The sequence below is a fragment of the Ovis aries genome, chromosome 18, assembly GCF_016772045.2.
Source record: "Ovis aries strain OAR_USU_Benz2616 breed Rambouillet chromosome 18, ARS-UI_Ramb_v3.0, whole genome shotgun sequence".
NCBI classification, from domain to species: domain Eukaryota; kingdom Metazoa; phylum Chordata; class Mammalia; order Artiodactyla; family Bovidae; genus Ovis; species Ovis aries.
Window position 1 is genome coordinate 62,911,499 of NC_056071.1, and position 25,737 is coordinate 62,937,235.

General features: G+C 53.4%; 1 protein-coding gene and 1 long non-coding RNA gene across 5 annotated transcripts in view; both read left to right on the forward strand.

Annotated features, from left to right (window-relative positions):
* The first annotated feature begins 121 nt into the window (after positions 1-121).
* Positions 122-25,737, forward strand: part of WDR25 (WD repeat domain 25) — a 145,778-nt gene continuing 120,162 nt past the window's right edge. For 3 of the 4 annotated variants that reach the window (XR_009597271.1, XR_009597272.1, XM_027957401.3), the window contains exons 1-2: positions 122-152; positions 3,827-4,674. Coding sequence is in view for 2 of the 4 variants with exons in the window: in XM_027957401.3 (XP_027813202.1) it covers positions 3,868-4,674 (807 nt within the window). In the remaining 2 variants the exon portion in view is untranslated. Of the gene's footprint in view, positions 162-3,826; positions 4,675-25,737 lie in introns of all 4 variants that reach the window. The other variant, XM_042235496.1, reaches the window with a different exon arrangement.
* Positions 23,135-25,737, forward strand: part of LOC132658137 (uncharacterized) — a 33,018-nt gene continuing 30,415 nt past the window's right edge. Inside the window, exon 1 of the long non-coding RNA XR_009597274.1 lies at positions 23,135-23,244. This is a non-coding gene — a long non-coding RNA (uncharacterized LOC132658137). The remainder of the gene's footprint in view (positions 23,245-25,737) is intronic.

Below are 25,737 nucleotides of genomic sequence, written 5' to 3' on the forward strand. Positions count from 1 at the left end.
AACTTCCGGCTAGGCTGCGCCCTCATTGGCTCTTCGCGCGGGGCTGCCGGACGGAGGCCGCCGCTGATTGGCTGGCGGTCCCAACACAGGCGGAACGCTACTGGGTTTCAGGGCGCTGGCCGGACGACCCTCCGCAGGACCGAGAGCTTCCGGTGCGTGTGGTGAGCGGCGGGCCGGGGGCGGGAGGGGACTGCTATCTGCCGGCGGCCCGAACGCTGCCCGCCCTTTTCGCGTGTATCTGTCTCCCTGTATCTCCGGTTCCTTCCGAGCGCGCAGTGCCCTGGACGGTGCTCACTGCTCCCTCCTGACGATCCTCACCTCTCGCTCTTGACAGCCCGGCTAACTCCTATTCATTCTTCAAAACCCACCCCTGGTCGTCTCTTGTTAGTGGCCTTCATCAGTCTTAGCCTCCGGCGCAGGGTCTGTGTTTTGTGTTTCATTTCAGTCCATAAGACCTAACATAAGACTTGGCACAGAGTAGGTAATCAGGAAATATTTGTTGAATGACAACATCCTATTCCTTTTACGTTCTCTGTGTCCCCCCTCTCACTGGGTTGTATTTCACAAATATTTCTAGATGCTGGTGATTTAAATAGTGAACAAAACACAGAAAGTTCTATGTTTTGGTGGAACTGACATGTTGATGACTGTCCATGGCACTCTCCCCGCTTTTATAGCCTTATTTTTCCAAAGACTTGACTTTTTCTTCTGGCTGTTCTTCTTGGTTTACTGGCTCCTTCATTTCCATAAACAAAACAAAACAAAAAAACTTCCTTTCCCCCTCCTTTGCCTTAGACACATAAAAGGCAGCAAACAGTTTTCTCTAGAGTTTATTTTGTTCTCCGTTTTCGCCTCTTTTCCATGACTTGTCCTTGCCTTCTTCTCTCCCACCCCATTTTGATCAGTTTTGTTGGTTCCATCGCCTCTGGTTCCTTGCCTTAAGATGATCGTTTTATGCCTGAGGCCTGCCCTGGCCTCCCAATTGCAGGGAAACTGCAATCCCAAGTCCACCATCACGCCTGCTTTTCTTTTCTATCCTGCCTTTCTCCTTAGGATTTCTCACCTCCGGACATGCTCTGTTTCACTTGGTTCTGGTCTGTCTGTCTGCACTGGCATCTGAGCATGGTGAGCTGGGGCTTGGTTAGTAGCGCCTGTGCCGTTGGTATTTGTTGAAGGACGGAATGAAATGTACATGAAGCAGATAGGAAGCCCTAACATCCACTTGCCTGCATTCATTCAGTCCTTGCTACCTTGCCTAGTAGGAATTGGGCCCCATAGGAAGTGGGCCTCATGGCCTCTACTCTTGATCTTTTCCCACAGACCTCTTTAGTTCTGGCCACCTGCCTCTCCGTTGACTGGACAGCTGGGTGGTTAGGAGTCCATCCTAAAGGCTGAGAACAGGTGCCTTTGTGGTGGGAACCTGCTGGGTTCCATTTGGCGGGATGACATGGGATACTGTGGTGAGTTGGGCTGTGCATAGGAATTGAGACAGATGAGCTGTCTGATTAGGTTTTAGGACCGGACTGAGTCATTAAGGAAATGCCAAATCCTTTGCAGTGCAACTGTCCCATTAGTTTATAATTAGTCCATTGTATTAGCTCCACTTGAGATGGGCTGGCTCAGGTTTGGAGTTTTATTTAGACAGGGCCTCTGTGTGTGGGTGTTCCCTGCCTGGCTTGGGCTGCAGATGAAATTGGATTATTGGAGGAGGCAGACCACAGAACAATTTTTGGGTGATGATGTAACTTGTTTGGCAGTGGAGCCTATCAGGCAAATGGTACCCCTTATGGGAAAGGTGAAAAAGTGAAAGTGAAGTTGCTCAGTCGTGTCTGACTCTGCAACCCCGTGGACTGTAACCTACCAGGCTCCTCCATCCATGGGATTCTCCAGGCAAGAATACTGGAGTGGGTTGCCATTTCCTTCTCCAGGGGATCTTCCCGACCCAGAGATTGAACCCGGGTCTCCCACCTTGCAGGCAGACGCTTTAACCTCTGAGCCACCAGGGAAGCCCACGGGAAAGGTGGGGATGGTTGATTCCAGGGGACATGAAACCCACCGTCCAGGGGAGGACATGAGTGATAGACAGGCTGTCTGGAATGGTATAACTGAGGCCCCCCAGGGAATCTTCAGGTCTCACCTGACCCCACGTGTGGGAAGAGGAGCTCAGGATGGTCCGTTAAGGTAGGACACTCGGGCTTTCTCTGAAGTTGCTTGCTGCTGGAGCTTTGGGTGCTGCTCCACCGCGCCCTCTGCTGTCTTGGACGTGCGCAGCACCTTTGTTTTCCTCTTGATTCGGCTTAGTGTTAACTAACAGCCCAGCGTTGAATTCCAGGAGGTGCTTCTTTGTAGAAATTCCTTGGCTTCAGTTGATCGTGTGTGATGGTTCAGAATTACAGGAAGAGTTTTTAAGAAAGGGGAAATAGACTGTTGTGTGGTTCCGCGTGTTTGGAGTGAAACAGGCGGATTTGGATCGCACCCTGGGAACTGGTGGGGAGCCAATGCCTCGAGTACCTCGGCCCTGTGCTGTAGGTCTGTCTGTCTACACTGGCTTGTAGTTGAGATGGGATGCCTGGGGAAGAGCATTCTAGGCGGAGAGAACAGAAGGAAGGCCTGGAGCGTTTTTGCCACGTGGCGGGTCCTGGTCGTCTTTCTGTTCCAGCGTGTTCAGAATTAACTTCGTTCACGTTGATGAGTGCTTGCTCTTCTCGTTTGTTATAAACCGCGCTGCAGCCCCTCTGAATACCTATTCTGCAAACATGTGCTAGTGTTTGTGTAGGATAGAGTTCTAATGTGGGGTTGTTGCAGTAAAAACTGTTTAAATTTGTAGTAGATCCTCCCCAAATGGGCCTGTCGAAAGGCCTCCTTAAAGCCATGAGTCTTTCTGTGCAGGCATCCTGTGTCCATTGAGTCAAGTCCTCCTTTATGTCTTTCAGTAAATTTAGTTTTCTTTGTGTAGGTCTTGCTATTTTTGTTATTGTTGTTGTTAGATTTTTCCCAGATTTTCCATAGTCTTCATTTTAAAAAACTGTATCTTCTAACTAATTATACTTGGTGCATAGACGAGGTCTCATTTTTTTTTTTTTTTTGGCTGTGCTGGGTCTTGACTGTGGCACCTGGGTCTTTGCTGCAGAGTGCAGGCTTCTCCAGTTGTGGGGCAGGTCTCTCTCTCTATTTGCAGCAAGTGGGCTTAGTTGCCCCGTGGCATTTGGAATCTTAGTTCCCCAACCAGGGATCAAACCCATGTCCTCCGCATTGGAAGGCAGATTCTTAACCACTGGACCACCAGGGAAATCCCAAGGCCTCATTAAAAAAAAAAATCATTAAATTCATTTATTTTTAATCGAAGGATAATGGCTCTGCAATGTTGTGTTGGTTTCTGCCAGACAGCAGCACGAATCAGCCGTGGGCATGCCTATGTCCCTCCCTCTTGCCATTGAGAAGGCAGTGGCCCCCCACTCCAGGCCTCTTGCCTGGAAAATCCCATGGACGGAGGAGCCTGGTGGGCTGCAGTCCATGGGGTTGGGAAGAATCGGACACGACTGAGCGACTTCCGTTTCCCTTTTCACTTTCCTGCATTGGGGAGCAAAATGGCAGCCCACTCCAGTGTTCTTGCCTAGAGAATCCCAGGGACGGGGGAGCCTGGTGAGCTGCCATCTGTAGGGTCACACAGAGTCGGACACGACTGAAGCGACTTAGCAGCAGCAGCATCACTCTCATGGGTATTTCAGTCTCGGGTTTGTTCGGTGGCGCATTTGCTTTTAACTGCATGTGGTAGGAGGCGCTCTGCCACGCACATCTTCTGACACTCGACTCTGCTTGGCCTCAGGGAAGCTCGCCCTTGAAGGACGACGTGGAACAGTGCCTTTGATGGCTTCGCTGGTGGCCTACGAGGATTCGGACTCAGAGGCCGAGACCGATCCTGCGGGCGGTTTCCATCCTGCTGGCCAGATGGAAGACACGTCGGCTGCGCTCAGACCTCCGGGCCAGGATTTTGGATCCAGGGTCCTGGATGCGACAGGTGGGCGGGCACCGTCCCCGGAGCGTGGCCCTCATAATGACCCCGCCGCGTGTCGTCTCCCACTGGCTCGGCTCTGGAGCCAGGACCCGGGGTCCTGCCCCATCCAGAGACTGCGATGGCCCAGGCCGGAGCCTGAGGCCGCCCTCCCCGCCAGCCCGCCGGCTCGCCCCTCCCTGTGGAACCGCCAGGCCCCTGTGGGCCACGTGCCCCTGGCAGCTGCCCGCTCGAAGCAGGTGAGAGTCTTCTGGGAACCTTCCGGCTCCCCCGAGCTGTCTCTCGATGCCCGAATGGGGTCTGAAGGCCCAGGGAAAGGCGGCAGCTCCCTGCAGAGGAAGCGGCGTGAGGACTGTGTCATACCTTATACCCCAAAGAGACTAAGGCCGCTGCAGGCACTAAGCACAGAAACAGACAGCGGTAAGGACACAGAGGCCCCGGGTCCCCGCGCTGGCCGTGTCCCGGCCCCACTCTGTGTGGCCCCCGAAGCATCCGAGTTTATCCAGCCGTATCTCGACAGTCAGTACAAGGAAACCAAGATTCCCAAGAAGGTACTCTTCCACCTGCGGGGCCACCAGGGCCCCGTCAACAGCGTCCAGTGGTGCCCAGTGTCTGCCAGGAGCCACATGCTTCTGTCGACGTCTATGGATAAGACCTTCAAGGTGAGACCTTGAGTGAAGTGGCTCTTGGGAATGAGCCACTGGGAAGTTTCGTTATTCCCAGTGGCGAGGTCGGCCTGGTTGCAGGCCGGATGTTTCTTTCTAGGAATTCCTGGGATTCTCTTTGTTGCCCTTGGGAGAAGGCTCTCTGTTGCTTGCTTGGATGGCTGGTCTGTTCTGCCCCTGCAGCCCCTCCAAGGTTGCCTTACCCAGGCCATTGGCGGTAACTAGTCCAGACCCCACGTGGGTCATCCTCATGGGGGCCACCAAGGACGCCCAGACCCTCTCTCGCCCTGGGAGGGGGAGGTCGCTGAGTGAGAAGGGAGGAAAGTGGACCCAGATCTCGGGGACTCGGGGCCATCCTTGGTGACCCTGGCTGAGTGCGGAGCAGGGGTAGCTCCGTGCCTGGCACTGCGCTGGGTGCAGAGGGTGGGAAGGCCCCTGGACCTGACCCTGGCTTCTGAACCAGTACGCGGGGGTAGGGGCTGTGGAGAAGCGGAGAGGTGCTCACAAGCCTGGGTTGGGGCTGTGAGCTTGGGGCCCCAGGGGGTCCCATGGTTGCAGGTGCCTGGCGGGGGGCCGGAGGGGGGGACGCAGCTGCCCAGCAGGGAGGGCTTGGCGAAGGAGCGGGTGGGCCTTTGGGTGGGCTGGGCGGAAGACGTTTTTGGCGCTAAGCAGGGGAGGCTGTGAGGGGCCCACAGGGGCAGGGGGTGGGGGGAGGCGGTGGGAAAGAAGGCAGCGTCACACCAGGCAGGGCCTCGAGTGCCCTGCTGGGGAATTCTGGTTTACACAGAAACTTTCTGGGTTGTTATTTATTTATTTTAAAAGCTCCATTAAAAAACAAAAGCTCCTGGGCTCCCCTGAGGTGCAGTAGTAAAGAACCCGCCAACCAATGCAGGCGAGGCAGGTTCAGTCCCTGGTCTGGGAGGATCCCAGGTGCCACCTGGCAACTAAGCCCGCATGCCACAGTTATCAAGCCTGTGCTCTGCCACGAGAGAAGCCTCTGCAGCAAGAAGCCTGCAACTAGAGAAAGCCCACGCACAGCAGCAAAGGCCCAGCACGGCCAAAAACGCATAAGTAAATAAAGTTATACACACATACACAGAAAGCTCCTGAAGTAAGGCAGACTCACAGAAGCAGTGCCCAGGAGCACAGGCGGGCAGTGTGGCAGGGGTGTCCCACCCGCCAGGAAGCTGCCTCTGGTCCCCGGACTGTCCTCTCTCTGTCCCCACCCCCAGGGGAGCCCAGGAGATCTTTGCTTTTAATGGCGCTTTTAAAGGTGGAGGTCTGTTTAATGGACCTGCACACCCCTGCACCTCCTCTCTTCAGCGCCCAGCAAAGCACAGCGCATGTGCCTGCATGCTAAGTCACTTCAGTAGTGTCTGTCGCTTTGCCACCCCATGCACTGTAGCCCGCCAGGCTCCTCTGTCCATGGGATTCCCCAGGCGAGAATACTGAAGTGGGTAGCCAGTTGCTTCTCCAAGGGATCTTCCCAACCCAGGGACTGAGCTCATGGTTCTTTACCACTAGGGACACCTGGGAAGCGAAGCCCAAGCACAGTACATCAGTTCAATTCAGTTCAGTTCAGTCGCTCAGTCGTGTCCGACTCTTTGCGACCCCATGGACCGCAGCATGCCAGGCTTCCTTGTCCATCACCAACTCCCGGAGCTTTCTCAAACTCATGTCCATCGAGTCAGTGATGCCATCCAACCATCTCATCCTCTGTCGTTCCCTTCTCCTCCTACCCTCAGTCTTTCTCAGCATCACGGCCTTTTCCAATGAGTCAGTTCTTTGCATCAGGTGGCCAAAGTATTGGAGTTTCAGTTTCACCATCAGTCCTTCCAATGAATATTTAGGACTGATCTCCTTTAGGATTGACTGATTTGATCTCCTTGCAGTCCAAGGGACTCTCAAGAGTATTCTCCAACACCACAGTTCAAAAGCATCAATTCTTTGGCGCTCAGCTTTCTTTACAGTCTTAACTCTCACATCCATACATGACTACATGAAAAACCATAGCTTTGGCTAGACGGACCTTTGTCGACAAATTAATGTCTCAGTACCCAGTAGGTGCCAAATACACGTGATCTGAACAAAAGCTGCCTGGGGAGAAGGTGGCTTTGGAGCTGTGGCTCATGGTTGTGGAGGAGCTGGTCAGCGGCCCGGCTGCCCAGTTCACGTTCCAGGGTCTCATCTGTGGGGGCCTGATTTGCTCAGTACCTGGGCCACGAGGCCATGTGAGAATCACTTCCAATGCTCTGGCACAGGGCAGGAGCCCCACAAGTGCTCACTAGACATCGGCTCCCCACCCCCAAAATTGTCCTCACGGCTCTGGAGCCCTCCTACCCAGAACATTGTATTTGCAAGGTTTATTTTGAGCTTTTCGCATAGGAGGCATTTTCATAAGCCGAGACAGGAAGTCCAAGTGCAGTGAAGTCTTGGCAGGGAGCTCCATCGGGAGAGTCACTTTAGGTGGCGTGTTTGAGTCCCGAAACAACGTGTCCGTGCTCATGTCTGCGAGGCTGACGGAGTTCTGTGGGGACGGTGTCGGGTCCTGTCTGCAGTCTGGAGCCCTGGGGTTGGCACACACATCTCTGGTGCTTTCTTCGAGAGGCTGGGGCCCTGTGCTTGACTCAGGAGGTCCTGGCGTTCCTGGTGTGCACTGGACAGCCCCAACCCCCCACCGCAAGGCCAGGGGCTTCTCTGTTCTCCCTCTGGGAAGCCTGCAGCTCTAGGGGGCTGTGGGGGCCTGTCGCTTTGTTCAGGAGCCCCCCTGGAGGGTTCTTGGTGGGCAGTATCCCTGGTGGGTTGGCCCCTGGAGTTACTTAGAATGACCTGGGCTCGCTGGAGGACTGATTCATTTGAAAAGACCCTGATGCTGGGAAAGATTTAAGGTGGGAGAGGGGGACGACAGAGGATGAGATGGTTGGATGGCGTCACCGACTCAATTGACATGAGTTTGAGTAAGCTCTGGGAGTTGGTGATGGACAGGGAGGCCTGGCATGCTGCAGTCCATGCGGTCGCAAAGAATCAGACATCACTGAACGACTGAACTGAGCTGAATTGGGCCTGGTACCGGCTCCATACCAACAGCTTCGTGATCTCGGGCAAGGCGCTTGACCTCTCTGAGCCTCTTTCCTCTTGACAAGTTCCTGAGACCTATGGCTGAGGCTTCTGTCTGAAGCTCCCAGTTTAATGCTGGGCATGTGGTACGGTGTTTTGTGGAGGGTGGCATGCGTCCAGGTGGGCTGCCTGAAGGGCGTGGGCAGCCCTTTTCTGGGACCCTGGAGGGAGGGACCAGACCGGCAGACATCGGCAGCTCAGGCTCGAGGCGGCAGGCTTCCCGGGGGTCTCGGAAGGCAGGCAGAGCTGGGTGGAGGGCTGTGGTGGAGGTAGGTGTGTCCTGGTGGGTGTCTGCCACCCGATTGCCCTCGGGGTCACGTCTCCTGGCCTGGAGCCCTGCGGGGACTGGTCTGCACCTGGCCCCGGTGGCGTGCTCCGTGGCCTCTGCCCTGGTCTCTTTTGCCCAGGAAGTTTAGATTTCCTAAGGCCATCCCATGAGTTTTGGAACGGAGGGCATCTGAGTGAAGCCGTTGACTTGGGCGGTGGTTCTGTCGTGTAGCGGGTGTCAGTGGAGTAGATGAGCACCCCCTGCGCGGGGCATGGGGGAGGCCCAGTGGAGGGGACCTGGGAGCCGCCAGCCGGCAGTGACACAGCACGGCCACACGGGGGCGCAGTTGGTCCACCTTGGGAGGCCTCTCAGGCGCAGGGACTGTGTTCCTGGAAAACCCACCCTCTGGGGGCAGTTCTCCGAGACCCCCTCCCTGGCTGCCAGGCTGCCTGCCAGTCCCATCCCGGGGAGGGTGGTGTGTGCTGCAGGCAATGACATGGTCTCGGGCCACTTGCTTGCGGCCAGGAGCCCTGTCCACTGCGCTGTCCATCTCTTACGGCGGAGTGGCAACAGAGGTGCCCCCAGGGGCAGTGTGGCTGCTGTCCTGTCCATGGGGGTCCATGTCCCTTGACCTTCTTACTTGAAGGTGTCTTGAAAATCAGGGCGTTTATAAGCATTAGAGGCCAAGGGTCCAGGGTCCTTTCTGCTTTATGACATCTGGCAGTTTTCAGTGACGGAGTCTCATGGCAAATTGACGTTAAGCGACTGTTCTGTGAGAATACGATGTGGCAGGGCTGGAGGAGCCAGAACGGAAGGCGGGTGGGGAGCAGCTGGGGGCCAGGGCCCTCCTGGCTGAGACCTTGGTCGTGCTGGGCCCCCAGGGGTGTGTGTCAGTCCTGGCAGGATGGTGTTATTTTCCCTCCCTGGTGTCAGCAGGTGGACAGCATGGGGGTCCTTGTGGTCTGGTATGAGACTGAGGGGCGCATGGGAGGCATGTGGGTGTGGAGTCTGGAGTGGGGCGGGGGTGCAGGCGGGGCTCCGGGGTGGACAGCAGATGGTGGGTGACCAGAGAAGGAGCTCGAAGAGGTGGACTGCTCGAAGCAGCCCCTACCCTGGGCTCCCTTTTGAGGGTGCCTCCCCCGCTTTTGCTTTGGCTGTGTCTTGCAGCATGCCGGATCTTAGGTCGCTGGCCAGGACCTGATCCATGCCCCACCAGCAGTAGAAGCCCAGAGTCTTAACCATTGGCCACCAGGGAAGTCTCCCTCCACCCATCTTTTTTGGTTAAAGTTTGCCAGAGTGCCTTCTTGTCCCCCACCTGGTCAGGAGGGCTGGGGTCACAGGACTTGGATTCTGACCGTCCCTCTGCCGCCGACTGGCTGTGTGACCTCAGGCAAGTGACTCACCTTCTCTGAGCCTCAAGCTCTATATATAAAGACCCAAGGATGCATAACCTGCTGGGTTTTTGTGAAAAAACAAATGATGTTGGTTCTGAATTACCTGGTGTGACTCCTGGCTCTTGGCGGGCGCTCACCGTGTGCTCATTCTGGCTCCCTCTGGGAATGCTCTCCCTTCCTCACCATGGCACGGAATCTCATGCCAGCGTATCTCATGCCAGCAACTGGGCCATGGAGCTGTGCCTGCTAGGTCTTGCAGACTTTTAAGCCTCTTGAGCAGGGGAACTGTGTGAAATCCGTTTTTACATTCTCCATAGCACCTGGCACTAGGTTTTGTACCTGTTAAGTGATCAAAAAAGATTGAGAACGTTGGTTTGAATTTTCCTTCCAGCCTCTGGGGAGGGGCGTGCACACATGCTCTTTGCCACTAGGGGGCACAGTAAGACAGGGTGAGTCGCTCCCCGAGCTTCTAGACCGTGGAAGAATCCTCGATTCAAGGTAACATTGACTGAAATACGGTTTATTTTCTGATCAGGAGGAAAAAACACAACACAATCCATCTGATTAATCGAAAGAACGTGGAGTGCCAGTTCCTTCATCTCCTTAAAAACGTAGCCTCGGAATTCATAAATTTCAATTGGGTACGTTACAGTGGAAAGATACTCATTTTAATATGTTCTAAATGTTCCGTGAGCTGTAAAATATGCTTGTATTAGTTTTGAAAAATTTACAGCTAGAGAAATTAAGTAAAACAAAACAATGACTCATAACTGCCACCGATGCTCCGTTCTCTCTCCCGCCCGCCCCTCCGGCCCCCTCCCCGCGCCTCCAAGTTCTCTCTCCCGCCCGCCCCTCCGGCCCCCTCCCCGAGCCTCTGTTCTCCGTGGTTGTGGTCCCAGCGCGAATACCCTCCTGTGCACTCTGTTCATTTCCCTGTGTCCTTGTTTGGCTCAACAAGCTTGAATACCCACTGCATGTTAAGGTAGAATTCAGACTTTGAAGCCCTTTTTTGAAGGGAAAAGTAAAAACGTCTTGTGCTTTTGACCAAACATGGGCAGCCCTGATTGGCAGCCCCCCTCGCAGAGCCCTCTGCCAGACACCAGGAAGACCCCCAGAGGCATCCGGGCATGTTTCTTGCTGCCTGGGACCAACTTTGAAATGCAGAAAGCAGGAAGGGGGAAGGCGAAAGCAGAGATCCCTGACAGTCCTCTCCCCAGCCAGCGGCTCATTAGCACAGGGCCGTCCCTGGTTGGGGCCAGCGTGTCCCCGGTGTTTACTGCCTGCGGCATCCGGCTGGTGCCCGAGTGCACGTCTCAGGGTTTGGAGTCTGTGCCTCCCCCCCACCCCGTCTTTTGCGCCAGAGCATTTTTATACCTCATTAGAAACTTTCCCCAAACATGTTTTTTCTGACCGTCTTCAGATTCCGAACTTTGTTTGGTCATTTCCATGCTGTGTCCTGCGTTTCCTGCCTTTGTGTCTCAGACAGTACTGTGCCGAGCACGGCCCCACGTTAGTGCGGGCTTTTTTGCTGCCTTCATGCAGCGAAGACGGGCTTTGCCCTGCTCCCAGTCTGCAGCTACAGCCCTGTGGGTGTTGCTGAGTAGGACCAGGTTGTGCGCCAGCCTCTGTCCGTGCCTTTGTTACAGCAGACTCCTGGGTTCCCGATCCCCACGCTGCCTGGTAGCTGTCTGACTTGGGGGACAATCACCTAGCCTCTCTGATACCCTGTTTTTCTCAATGGTAAAATGGGGATAATGGCTACCAGTTGGAAAAGGGGTGAGAAGATGCAGCCCAGTGCCTAGCAGTGGGCAGGGCTGAAGACAGGCTCCCAACTTCCCTGCTCCCGGATCTGTTCATTGAAAAGCAACCGGAGGAGCGACGAGTCACCCCCAGTCCTCTGACTGGATGCAGCTCTCTCGTTCTTGTGAATCTTTTCCCAGTCTGTCTATCGATAATGTATTTTTCAAGAGTTTCGATGTTACTGTTCCCGAGGTAGATACTTTTAAAATTTAAAAAGCTTTTGAGATTGTACCCAGCCACTCAGCTGCTCCCTTTTCATGCACTGCGCACTTGGAAGTTCCTCCTGGAGGGCTGGCTCCCTGTCTCTGAACTGCTGGCACCCGAGCGCCTTGTGGGTGAGAACAGGCCCAGCTGCGTCTGCCAGTCCGCAGAGTGTTTTTGTGTCTGAGCCTCCGACAGGGCGGCGGGTGGGGGGCAATGTCATCGTCATGCCCAAGGAAACCCAGGAGCGTGAGGGCCGGGCGGGCGTGCCCGAAAGGTGGGCCACGGACCCCTGCCCATGGCACAGATGAGAGGGAGGGGAGTGCCGATCATCCCGGGGTGCCCACCCCCTGCTAGGCACAGCCCTAGGGCCTCCATCTCGTGTTCACAGCAGGTGTATGGGGCCAGCGCTGTTCTTCCCATTTCACGGGTGAGGAAGTCGAGGCCCAGAGGGTTAAGGGGCTTGTCCACGCTCACACAGCTGGCCATCAGGCTCCAGAGCTCGAGCACGCAGAGCCAGAGAGCCTGCTCTGCTGCCCTGCCCCTGAGAATGAAGGGCGGAAAAGCAGCCCCGTCTCGCGGTGGTCCCCAGCGCTGTCCAGCCTCGGAGCCCTATGGTTCCCGTAAAAGGGGCGTGAGGAGATGAGGTGATTTCCGCAGGGGCTTGGATTTGCATTTTTATGTATTACAGGACCCCGCTGATTTATCATTGTTAGCGTATCTGATTATATTAAGGTGTCTTAGATGTGCTTTGTAGAAAGTAATATATCTCAGATTCAAAGACAAGGAATTTATGGATTCAAGTGCCAGAGTGAGGGTTTTTATTTCAGTTTTGAAAGAATTATTCTTGATGGATTTTACAAAATGCGATTGAGAAATGGTTTGATGTGTGGAGTGAGGAGTCTCGGGGCATTATGTAGATGATTGCAATTTATTCCAAGCACGAGGCCAATCTATTGGAAATGAGAGCCGTGCAGCTGGGGAGGAGGGCTGGGCTGCGGCGGTGGGCGGCTGGTATTCGGGGGCTGAACGGTTAACAGCGCATCTCGGGTAATTAGGTGAAGGCGAGGAGAGAATGGGTGGTGTGTGGGTCCGTGCGTGTGTGTGTGCACTCTTGCACGCAGAGATCATCTCTTCCATCTGCACTTGATGGAAGCCCAGAGAGGGGAACACACTTGCCCGGGGGCACACAGCGGGGTCAGGTGTAGGAAGTGTTCAGCCACCTCCTTCTCTGCACCCTGTGTCTGCTGCTCTCTGTTCCCACCCTTGGAGTGTTCTCCTTCCAGGGAGAGTTCACCACCATCTCAACGATAACAGGGCAGGGAGCGAGGGCTTCAGGCTGGTCGAGCCAGCAGGGCTGCCGAGCCTCCAGGAAGAGCTGTGATTCTGGGCTGGAACCCTCTCCTCGTGGGAAGTGAAGTTTTGACACTCCTCTCCTCCATATGAAAGCTGCGACGTTTCTGAGGCCAACAAATGAGACATTTCCCACTTCTGTGCTTGCCAGAAGGGCCTTGTAAGCTTGTGCCTGCCTCACAGGAAAAAAAACCCTGGGTTGAAAGAGGAATAAGAAAGAAAATTGTGGCAGAACCCAAGCTGTGCTTTCTGCTCTTGGAGAACTTTATTCGGTTTAGACTTAAACAGCTCGGTGTCCCTGGTGCGGGATGCTGACGGGGAGAAAGCAGCTCCATGTGAAGGTGCAGCCTCTGTCCTCGGGGAACCAGCCTCATCCAGGCCCAACCCACGTCATTAAGGAAAGAATAGAGCAATTGGGGAAAATGCTTTTAATGTAATTGAAAAATGCAGATTGCAAAGTTGGCACACTTAGAAGTTGAGCCTAGCAAATTATTTCTTGCTGCTTTTAAAACTTGGACCCAGAAGACTCTTGAAAGGCCCGTCTCGTGCCCAGGGATGGCATTGTCCTTTTCCTTTAAAGAAAAAAAAAAGAAATGTAAGAGGTAAGCGTAGACCCTCCGCTCAGACATAGTGATTGCGAACATTCTACCGGTAGTGCGTCCAGCCTTTTTCCCACGTGCGTCAACGATTTTAATCATACCCCTAGGTACTTTATTTTTGTAACCAGCAATTAAAAATTCCATGGAGGTCATTTCCTCTCCCAGTCGCTAGTATTTTTATCCCTGAAAAGAAGGAGTGGGTAAGTCACTCCAATCAATCCTCTCCCCCCCACCCCTGCTTCTGCCGTCTGGCGCCTCTCCCAGACAAACGGACGCGGCCCTAGCGAAGACCCCGGGAACCGGGCGAGCGGGGCAGGATGTGGGGACCAGAGCCCTGGACCGAGGCCAGCGGGGTCGGCCCAGCACCCCTGGAAGCTTTCCTTTACATGGCTTCCCTTTGGCCAGCTTCCCGAAGTTTCTTTACGAGATAAGAGAGAGCAGGCATGCCTCAGCTACCTCCCCCCGCCCACCCCCACTCGAGGTGCCCTGACCCAGAGTGACACAGAGCCCGTTAGCTCTGCTTGGCCAGGGCTCCTGGAGCCGATCCAGGCCCGGCCTCCCTCCCGAGGATGAGACGTGCGGACCTCGGCGCCTCGCAGAGAACAGGGGCCGCGTGGAGATATCGAGAGCCCCCAGGGCTGTTGCCTGGCAAGGGCTCTGACTCTGGCACTCTGATTAATTGGATTATCCAGGTGTTCCTGGATTGAGCTAATTTTTTAGTATCTAATTTTCTATTGCTTTGCCTTCCTGTTTTATTTTTTCTGGGGGAAAATCTCCACTTTTATCTTTTCCATCCTTACCCACCAGCCCCCCACCTGCTGGCGATTTTATCTCTGCTGTCCTATTCCTGAGCTTTTTCCTCCATGTATTCAGAGAAGTGTTCCCTTCTATCCTCTTTTTACATTTCAAGGGTTGTTTCTTGTTTTCTGGATATTCCTTTCTAACCCTGTTTACAGTAGATTATTTTCATTGCCTACTGATAAGGTCTTTTCCTGGCTGAGTTCTTTGAAAGTTCGCTGAAAACGCTATCTGTCTCCAGGCCCTTGTCTTCTTGTTCCGGTGTCTGTGATTACGTGAGAAACATTCTGCTGTTTATTCCGATTCAGGAGGGAGATCCTGAAAAAGCTGATGTGACTGTGTGTGTGTGTGTGAGTGTGTGTGTGTGTGACGGTGAGGATGTTACAGAGTGATGAGGTAGGCTAGACCCCCGAATGGCCACGTCTCCGATGATTGTTTCTAGGCCCGGTAAGGAACCTTCCACCCGCCCTGTGATGCGCTCAGCCCCTGCGTCCTGGTCGGAGCGAAGGCCGGGGCCTCTGTGTAGCACGCACGTTTCACTGCCGGTGCCATCCTCCAACTGGTTTTTCACTCGCGTGCCGTGCACGTCTTTCCCCCTAAGCGCCCAGGTTCGCATCCTTCTTTTGAGGGGCTCCTAGCCTTCCGCTCGTGGCCCACGCCACCACTTCTTGTGTAGACTTGATTGCGTCTCTTCACCCTCGGCCGTGCTAAAATGATTACAACACTGGCTAAGCCAGGGGTATCTTGTTTGAGAACCAAAGGAGTTCATTTACCAGCGGCTCTCTTAGAACGGAGCCTGGCACCTCGTGAATGCTGAATAAGTGTTTGTGGTTCTCACCCATTAATCTCCTAGAGTCTTGGCGTTTGTCTTACGCGAGCAATTTACATGCTAACAATATTGACCCGTCATCATAACCTGCCCCCCTCCCCGCCCCCCACCCCACCGTGTGTTGTTTGACTTATACTTAGTATCTCATTATTTTACTTATTTTTTGGTCCTGGACCTAACAGTATTTTATGGTCCAGTCTGAGGGCCTCCCCCTTTGTAATTGTCCCCTGGCCTTGGAGCGGGTCCCACTCCCCCCCACCCCCGCATCCCAGGTGCTGAGGAACAGTCGCCAGTATTCGAGCTTCATCTCGCAGTGATTAGTGGGAGCCACTTTCAGTTCTCATCATCTTTCCCCGCTCCCCACGGCCCTGGGCAGGCGGCGCGGGTGATGGATGTGTGCTGGGTGCCAGGGATCGACGGCGCGCAGGGAGCCGCCACGCCCCGCGCGGATGCCCGCCACCGGTGGTTTAAAATGACCTTCTTCCCACTGGGTGATTCTGCAGGGCACGGATACACCACAGCCACCCAAACCATTCCTCAAGAAAGAAATGTTTTTGACCATAAAAGAAATACGCACATACTATAGAAAAAAAAAAAAACACGACAAAAACAGGAAGGCATAAAGAAAAAAAATGCCCATTGTCTTTCTACCCAGAAGCAATGACTGCAGACGTGTCTATTTCCATCTACCCTTCAAAAACAACAACAAAAAAAACCCCACAACCCTGTTGAATTCTAACTGTACGTATAATTTTAAATCCCCCCACCCCCCATGATAGCAGCAGCCTAGTGTCGTTTATTGCGGTGGTGTTCAGTGTGTCTGCAAACCCCTGGGGGTCCTAGAGACCCTCTCATGGGGTCTACGGGGTGAAAATTATTTTCATAATAACACTAGAAGTTCCTTGCCTTTTCACTCTCGTTCTCTCATGAGTGTACGTGGAGTTTTCCAGAGGCTAGGGTATGTGTGCTGCTGCAATTGATTAAATACAGAAGCAGTTATGAGAACACAGCTGTCTTGTATTAAGCCAGCCATTAACGAGATAGCAAAAATGTAAACAGTGCTTGCTCGTTTATTTTTTATCTTGGAAGACAGTTATTTTTCATAGGAAATATGTTATCTATGTTAACATGTAACAGCTTTATTATTGTTCCTTTTACATAAATTAATAAGTATCTTTCTATGTCCTTGTTATAATTTTTAATATGCTAAATGTGGAGGGGTAAACCGCGTGTAAACAGCAGCTCTTTGGAGCCTTCCCTGGCTTTCAGTTCAGTTCAGTCGCTCGGTCGGTCGTGTCCGAATCTTTGCGACCCCAAAGATCCCTGACTTTAGAGAGCGTCAAAGGGACCGAAGGGTTTGAGAGCCAGCGGTTCACTCACATCTAGAATTTCATGGCGGGGGGCGGGGGCTGTCTGTGTTGTTAAAGACAGTGTTGCCTCCCAGCTCGGATGTGTGCCTGCAGGTCAGCCCAGGCTCTGCCACTGCCTCCACACTGCTTGGTCGGCTTTCCAAACTGGGCGACCCCTGCACGATCGTACAGGGTCCCAACCTCTCTTGGTCCCCCTTCCCCCTCCTCTCTGTTCTGCCCATTACGAAGATGAGGCGACAGCATTACAGGATGATGGGGAAAAATCTTCCAATGCCAACCTAGACTAAGAGTATGATTACCCTTTTAACACCCTCCTGTCAGCGTGTGGCCCGCACGGGCCTGTGTGTTTCACGGGGCGCGCGCACAGTTCTGCAGCCCGCTTCCCCACTTAACATTCTCTCCCAGCCTCTCGGGCCGCAGCACCACCGGTCGCCTCCGCGTCTTTGGAGGGCCGTCAATTTCCGCGGGTTCCGTGATGCTCTATCGAGTTGATTAACTGTAATTTACTTAGCTGTCCTCGGACACTTAGGTGGTTGCTAATTTTTGCTATTATAGCTAATGCTGAAGTGGTTATCTTCATGCATGGAACCTTTTCTGTCGGATTATTTCTTTCGGATTGATTCCCATAAATGGGACTGCTGGGTCAAAGGGTTGTACATTTCCATGGGTCCAGATACATCTCCTGTCAGACTGCTTTCCAAAAGGATTATACCAATTTGCACTGCCACTGCAAAGCCTGCGTAATAACCAACTATTTTGCTTAACTATCATGCCTAGAATTTTCCTTTGGAGCCCCGAGGGGGCAAAGGCCCTTATCTAAGTGAATGTGATCTATAATTATTTAGACTAACACTGAAATTGCTTTGAGAACATTTTTAACCTGCTGAGTCTAGGATTCTGATTCGCATACATGCTAGCATTAAAAGTTTCCCAAGTAGCAATTTTTCTCTCCCTGCTCGCAGTGTATTTACACAAGCCCCGGCAACCAGAGGGAAAACTCAAGAGCTTTTATAAGCAGAAGTGGTCTCTTTTCTGAACTAGTTGAAGTGTTATTTTGAAAGGCACAAAAACACAAATTAAAACTCATTTTCATTGTCACCTTCGGGTGGAAAAGTTGTTTGTTTTCGTCTCCCATCTCTCTTCCTGTTCTTTGGCTCTCATTTCAAGTGTGTTCTGAAATGTCCTGATGCTCCGAGCCGGGCGGAGGGGGCCGGGTGGGATGCGCGGGGCTGCCCTCCGGCTCTGGCAGGGGCCGCAGCAGGGAGAGGAAGGAGGTGTCTGCTCTCGGGCTCGCAGGGGCCACTCAGCACAGGTGGGGAAGAACCTTCCAGCACTCGGAGCCGGTCGCCACGGGAGCGGCTTCCTCTGGGGGCGCTGAGGATGGGAGCGTTCGGGGCAGGCTGGGGCCCGCAGTGCTAGTGGGCAGGGAGGCCGCTGCAGGCTGGGCCAGGGGCTCCGAGGCCCCTTTCTTGGACGGCGGGTGCACAGCCCCTGGCTTGGTCCCGACTTGCGGCGCCCCTGGCCCCCGCGCTGGTTCCGGTTCCGAACGAAGCCGCGTGTCCTCCCGGGACTCGTCGGGGCTTCCGTGTTCTCATCTGTGAAATAATTACCTCACCGGGCTGTAAGGATCAGATGAGGTTAGACGTGTGAAACCACTTTGTAAACTCTAAACCCTTACAAATGGAAGGTATTATCAAGAACTCCAAGCCCGGGTTTATTCTGTAATTGCCTCCTAAGCCGCGTTCCTTAGCACGGGAGGCTTGCAATCCAATTTGCCTCCGGTTGCCTTGATTCGCTGAACAAATAATCCGGCGTGCGCCCACCGACGCCAGCAGGCTGCTCCGGGCACCTGGGCCGCCCGGGACGTGCTTGCCTATTTTCCAGCTCAGCAGCGTGACGTCGGCCGCTCGTAGTTGGGGTGTTGACCTGGGGGCGGCAGCGGCGCGCGAGCCAGGCCTTCTGGACTCGCTGCTGCGTGGCCGGGGGCGTTTCTCAGGCCTTGTTTGGGGGCTCTGTCAGCGGTGTGAGCAGCAAGGGCCCCGGAGGGTGCCTGGGTGTCAGAGTCCATGAGTGGCCCCTCCGGGTTTGTATCAGGAGGCCTGCTTCCCCCATTGCATTCTTTTCTGGGCATCTGTCCAGCCATCGATTGAACGCTGGCTCTCTACAGGCTCAGAGGGGACCAGACACCCTTGCTGTCAAGAAGGCTCTTGAGGGACAGGTGTCAAAACAGACTGATGGTGTGATGAGCCCTGGGGCCCACTGGTGTTGGGGAGCCGGGTGGCTGTGTTGGGGTCAGGCAGAGGACCAGCCAGGCTTCAGGGTAGGACACGCTTGAGCCGGGTCTCAGAGGATGGATGACAAGGGTGTGCTGGGTGCTGTGCTGGCCTGGGGGGATGTGGAGGACAGGTCTGGGCAGTGTTGGGGCCTAGCGAAGGTAACTGGGGAGCGGGGAGTCTCTTGTGAGCTTTAGGCCTGGACAGTCAGTGGCAAGAGGCTGGCTGGGTCTGCCCCACACTGGAATTTTGCATCTTAATAACCCGCAGCTGGGTCATAGGGCAATCAGCTAAGCTCAGGTCCCACTGCAGTGGGGGTGGGGGGTGTCCACCCCACCCCTGTGCGTTCTGTGTGGCTTTGGGTAAGTTATATAACTCTTGGGACCCCAGCTTCTCCATCAGTAAAGCAGGATAGCATCCATCTCAGTTGTCTGACGATAAAACAGGAAAACTCATGGAAAACTCTCTGAGAGCATACAGCAGGTGCTCCCTAATGTCGGCTGGCACCGTTGTTAGCCCCATCTTTATGCCCATTTTACAGATGAGAAAACTGAGCAGAGAGGGGCGCTGAAAGATGTGTAGCTCCTCAGCACAGGGCTGGTATTTGAGCTCCCTTCTTTCTGCTTCTGCATTCTGGGGTTGTCCCCTGTCCACTTCTTGCTTGGGAACTCCAGAAAGTAGTTGTGTGGGTGTGGGTGTATGGGTTTGTGGGGGGGTTGGCGGTGGGGGGGCAGAGTGGGACAGGCGGCCAAGGCCCTTAATCTTTGTGAGTCTTTTATTTGTTTGGTTTTGTTTTGTTCTTGGGCCACACCCTGCGGAATGTGGAAATTCCCTGACCAGGGATCGAACCTGTGCCCCCTACATTGGTAGCACAGAGTCTTAGCCACTGGACCACCAAGGAAGTCCTCTTTGTGAGCCTTAACTAGTTCCTTTGTGAAATGAGAAGACTCTTCAGAGTACATCATGAGAAACGCTGGGCTGGAAGAAGCACAAGCTGGAATCAAGATTGCCAGGAGAAATATCAATAACCTCAGATATGCAGATGACACCATCTTTATGGCAGAAAATGAAGAGCAACTAAAAAGCCTCTTGATGAAAGTGAAAGAGGAGAGTGAAAAAGTTGGCTTAAAGCTCAGCATTCAGAAAACGAAGATCATGGCATCCGGTCCCATCACTTCATGGGAAATAGATGGGGAAACAGTGGAAACAGTGTCAGACTTTCTTTTTTTGGGCTCCAAAATCACTGCAGATGTTGATTGCAGCCATGAAATTAAAAGACGCTTACTCCTTGGAAGGAAAGTTATGACCAACCTAGATAGCATATTCAAAAGCAGACACATTACTTTGTCAATAAAGGTCCGTCTAGTCAAGGCTATGGTTTTTCCAGTAGTCATGTATGGATGTGAGAGTTGGACTGTGAAGAAAGCTGAGCACCGAAGAATTGATGCGTTTGAACTGTGGTGTTGGAGAAGACTCTTGAGAGTCCCTTGGACTGCAAGGAGATCCAACCAGTCCATTCTAAAGGAGATCAGTCCTGGGTGTTCTTTGGAAGGACTGATGCTAAAGCTGAAACTCCAGTACTTTGGCCACCTCATGCAAAGAGTTGACTCATTGGAAAAGACTCTGATGCTGGGAGGGATTTGGGGGCAGGAGAAGAAGGGGACGACCGAGGGTGAGATGGCTGGATGGTGTCACCGACTTGATGGACATGAGTTTGGGTGGACTCCGGGAGTTGGTGATGGACAGGGAGGCCTGGCGTGCTGCAATTCATGGGGTCGCAAAGAGTCGGACACGACTGAGCAACTGAACTGAACTGATGTAAATTCCATAATGGCAGGGAATTTATTTTCTTCCTTTGTTGTATCTCCCCTTTGGGAATAGGGCTGAACACATAGTAGGTGCTTTAAAAACACCTGGGAATGAATGAATAACACCTACTCAGTCCCACACCCTGGTGGGCCCCTTGGATCTCGGGGGCTCCGTGCCCCGAGACTCTCCGGGGTGGTCTTGTCCACACACCTTGATGCCCTCCACACCTCTGATCTGTGTAGGAAGCGCCCTGGTGGAGGCGGCCGGGCTGGGGAAGGGGCTTTGAAGACCAGAGTGTAGCTAGAAACTGAGTCAGAGTGAGGTTTGCTCTCCATCTGTCAGGAGGTTTGCGTTTCCACTCTTGGGTAACCGCGCCCAGGCCGATGCTCGCAGCCTGTGCATTTGTTTATTTGTTATTTATAAATCGTAAATCCAGAAAAGATTTGAAGAGGCTTACAATAAAAGACAGGCACATGGTGAAGCTGTTAAGACAGAACAGACCGTGAAGAGCCGCCCTGGAAGGAGAAGGAGGCCCATAAATCAAGCTCAGGGCCCAGCGCTGCCGCGGGGCTGCCCGGGCTCTGCATGTGCTTGCGGCTGCCGGGCGGGGGCGCGGGCTGCCCAGGCTTGCTGCCTGAGCCTGTCGCCACGGCGAGCGGCCCCGCCTGGGGATGTGGGCCGGGCGCTGGCAGTGCCAGGGCAGGCGTTTTCCCCTCGGGCCTTGGCCGCCCCGCGGTGAGATTCGAGGGTCAGAGCGGAGGCCCCGGGCAGTTGTGTGGGGTCAGCCTGAGGAGCTGCCATGCTCTCCCGGGGCCCCTGGGCCGACTGCCTGGGCTGCCCCTCGCTTTTCTGCACCTCAGTTACCCTCCTCCCAAGTGGTGCCAAGACTCAGTGGGCTGTTGTAAGGCCTTGGCGCGTGGCCTGAGACCTGGCCCTTGGCGAGCACAGTTGTCGCGAATCTGACCTGTGTGGGCTGTGATTCCTGGGGCTAAGTGTGGTCCTGGGAAGGTCCTCACCCAGGTTCAGAGGAGGCCCGGCCGGAGCGGTTGGCAGGATGGGGTGCCCCCCTGGTGCCCCCGGCTCCGTCCGTACTGACGCTGTGGACACCGAGCCTGGCCTGTTCATTATTGCTTATAAACACTCAAGAGTTCGAAGCGAAGAGAACATACTTTTTAATTATTTCCCTGCTTGTCTCCAGCAATGCTGTTGTCAAGGAAACTGAAACCTTTGAAAAGCTTTTCAGCTTCCCGGTTGGAAGAGGATACTCGCGTAGGGCTCATGTTGTCTGTGGAAATGGACCCGTCATTCTGTAACAAAATCTGTTTCTCTTAAAAGGGCTTGCTGCTTTTGCGTCTCACGAATAGAGTCTTCTTGACCCTTTCACGGAAGATGGAAGGTTTTGTACTGGTATTTTCTCTTTGCGAAGAGCTGCCCTCATTCTTGACTCCCGAGTCTTTCCTCCATTGAGCATCTGTTGCGAGGCCTGGGTGCTGGGGGTGAGCGTGGATTCAGGGCTGAATTCAGCATCTCACCCTTCCTTGAAAGGCCTCTCTGGGAAGAAGCAGGTGGACGTGTACTTCCATCCCATCGGATCTGCTCCGGCGGGTGGAGGAGTAGGTGCCCCCGGGCACACAGGGTAGCCCTGGAGGGGGTGCCGTTTCTGTGAGAGTCACGTGGGGTCTTAGAGGATGCACAGAAGCCGTTCCGCAGCAAAGAGGTGGAAGTGCATTGGGGAAGAGGGAACAGACCGCGTGAAGGCTGGAAAGCGTGGAGGAACATGCAGACTTCAGGGCTGTCAGCAGGGCTGGTGTGTTGGACCCAGAGAGCCGGCGAGCAGGCTCTCTGGAGAAGACCTGGGAGGCAGGAAGTCAGGAGTGTGGCGTGTGAAGAGGCTGTAAAGGCAGGTTCTTGCAAGCCTCTCCGTTTCTGCGGATCAGAGCCCTTGCTCCTAGGTGCGAGGGGCACGTCTCTCCCTGCATCCCAGTTCCAGAGCACAGTGGCAGTGCTAACACGTTCCGAGTATAGTAATTCACTTTTGTTGCAGGAGCCCAGCTTTCGCTGTAATGTTTCAGCCAGCCTTCCAGTGAAACTTTATGAGTTAAACCCTATCAAGGGCATTGGTTTTATATGAAAAAGATAAATCACAGTTAGAAAAGCAGGAGTCTTACTTTAAAACAGCCCTTGTTGTTCTTCTTTTAAAACTTAAAAAAAATAATTTTAGACTTATAGAAGAGTCGTGCGTGTAATTCAGAGAGTTCCGAGGTTCGCGTCTGCAAGCTTCCCCGGCATCTTACACAACCCTGATGCGTTTGCCAAAATCAACATGTTAACATCAGTGTAACTCCATTCGCTAAACTGTAGACTTTATTCAGATTTCACCAGTTTTCCCCTTAATGTCCTTCTCTATTTTAGGATCCAACCCAGGATAGCAGGTTGCATTTAGAGCTCTTGTAATTTTTACTTGTTAATTATTGTTTTTTTTTTTTTGCAGGGGTCGGGGGGCAGGGAGTGGACTGAATCTTGTCCTGGCCACTTATTCTGAGCTCCTTGTACTGAGGACCGCCCCTGACCTTCAGGCCTGGCTGGCGGCCCATATCAGGGCCCTACAGCCAGGCTCTGGCTGGACACATTTTGGTTTTCAAGACCAGTCTCCTCGTGCAGCCGCGAGCAGGACCAGCGGGTTTGCCTGCTAATGAGGCTCCGCAAACGCTCTCGCTTTATCAGGCGCCACTGGGGCTGCGTCCTAATGGTTGCAGGTTAGTGATAACAGGTCTCCCGGGCCTTTGCTTTTCTCTTCCCTTTTTTCCCTTCTGGATTTAACCCAGCCAGACCTCTGGGCGGATGTTGACGTTACTGAAAGTTTGGAGTCAGACCTCTCACCACATTCACGTTCTGGCACAGCTTTCCTGGGGTTTATCAGATAATTGAGTGTGTCTTGAGGCAGCAACTGGGAGTTGAAATGGATTGCATTTAACAAGTGGAACCAGGAGGCTCTTTGCATGCAGATAGAAGTGCACCTGTGGGTGCCTTGGCCTGACGGAAGTCCCTGCGTCTCCTCTTCCCGCCCCTCCCCTCCCATCCTTTCTCTCTCATCTCTTTCTGTGCTTCTCCCCTGCCTTCCTCCACGTCCAGTCCTCGCCCGCCCTCTTCCTAGCTTTTCCTCCTGTCTACCCCCCGCTTCCTCCTGCCTCTCCCCACTCCAGTTTCCTCCTTTCTGTGACAGGCCAGCGAAGTTGTTGCCACGGAAACAAGAGCCCCAGCAGAAGCTCTGCTCTGCGGTCCGGATGCTTCTAACGATGATGACGCAGATAATGTTGAGTTCTAGAATCAGCTGAGCCCCCGGCCTGTGGCCTCTGGAGCCCCTTCATTTTCCAAAGACCAAGCTAGTGCCACGGGTCATAAATCTATTCAGTAGATGGTCATTTTTGATATGGCAATTTCTAAATTTGAGTAATCCACTTTCCCATGGCTCCAGAAGACTAGTTGCAACCCGTGTGAAAAATCCTTGGCTGAATTCACTTAATGAGGGGGGAGGAAATCACAGGGGAAAGAGAGGCAGTGGGGGGGGGGTGGCCAGGTTCCCGGGGTGACTTTTACGTTCTCCGTGGGAAGCAGGTGTGCTGCACCAGTTGCATTCCTGGCATGGATGGCTGACTGCTCTTTGAGGAGGTTGGGAGAAAGAGAAATATAGTTGGGGCCTTAAAAAAAAAAGTCTGATACTCAGTTTCACTTGACAAACGTTCATCGAGGACTGGCCAATCCCAGGACAGGTGCTGCTCCCCTGGAGAAGCCCACGCTTGAGCAACAGAGTGTGTATGTGTGTGTGTGCGTGTGCGCACGTGTCTACACACACGCACGCTTTACTGCAGGGTCGCATGTCTGGTATTCGTCATAGCAGTCCAGGGGGCCTGGCTATTGTCACTTCTGTGGCATGGCGTGCGTGCGTGCGTGCGCTCGTGTACACGCACGTGCCTCACTGCAGAGTCACATGCCCTGGTATTTGTCACAGCAGTCCAGGGGGTCTGGCTATTGTCACACCTGTGGAGTGGTGTGTGTGTGTGTGTGTGTGTGTGCGTGCGCGCCCTCGTGCAGGGTCACATGCCTGGTATTTGTCTTAGAGTCCAGTGGGTCCAGCTGTTGGCAGTTCTGTGGGGGTGGCCTGCATGCCCACACAGGAAGTGGGGTTCATGGTCCCCCCACCACCCGCCCAGAGGACTTCGTGGAGCTGGAGTTTATGGTGATGCCACTGTCACTCCTTTCTGTTTGTTCAGGGCCTGACTTAGGCCCAGCTTGTTGGCATTAGCTCGGACTTGGAGTTTTGCCATCCAGCCAATACCAGCTAATAGCCCAGCAGGGGAGACTTAGTTCATGGATTACATTTAAGTTAGTACTTATTCCCAAAGGTAACTTTGCTTAATAAAAACCTTAAGCCTTTATCACTGTGCTTATGGGTATCTTAGCTCCGGGGTGTAAAAATAAGACTTATAAAATCCAAACATTATTTGTGGAAATGCAAAATCATTTTCATTAATAGAGGGTGTGATAAAAAGCAAAAGGCGCTTCCCGTTGGTGCCTAAATGGTCTTGCTGCACTTGAGTCTTTTTATTTTCATAGTCATTTCGAGCTTATTTAAATATCGTCCTTTCAGCAGTGAATTTTAAAGGAAGGAAGCTTTGGTGTGTGAATAACTTTACAGCAGCCCACAGTACTTGCAGCCAGTTGCTATGACTTAAGTTGATAATGTGCCCCACACAGCAGTCGCTAATGGATGATAATCTGGAGTGTTTTTGTTATTGTTGTTTTTATTTTAGAAGAAAGGTTTGAAATTAGCATAGTAAATCTCTGTGGGATCTTTGCAAATAAAAGAATATTCACGTTAAAAACAACTTTCAGGAAAGATGTATGGTAATGAATAAAACATCAGTGAGTGAAAATAAGCGTGTTTAATTATTCAAGTAGAAGTAGTAATTTAAACTAATTATTGCTTGCGGATTTCATAATTCAGTTTTTGTCTTGCAATAATATTTCCTCTGGGCCTCCGGGGCGCGTCGGCGGCTGCTCCCGTTCCCGGGGCGGGGGGGGGGTCCCCCTCCCTCTCATACGCAGCCCCTGCTCCTCCGAGTATCTACGTAGCTTCCTCGGTGGCCTCGGGGGGGTAGTTAAACAGTACCCCCCTCATGCTGCTTAACTAAACACCCCTTGCTTATTACTTTTTCCCGTTGCTTCAGGGGTCTCAGTCCAGTCCTATC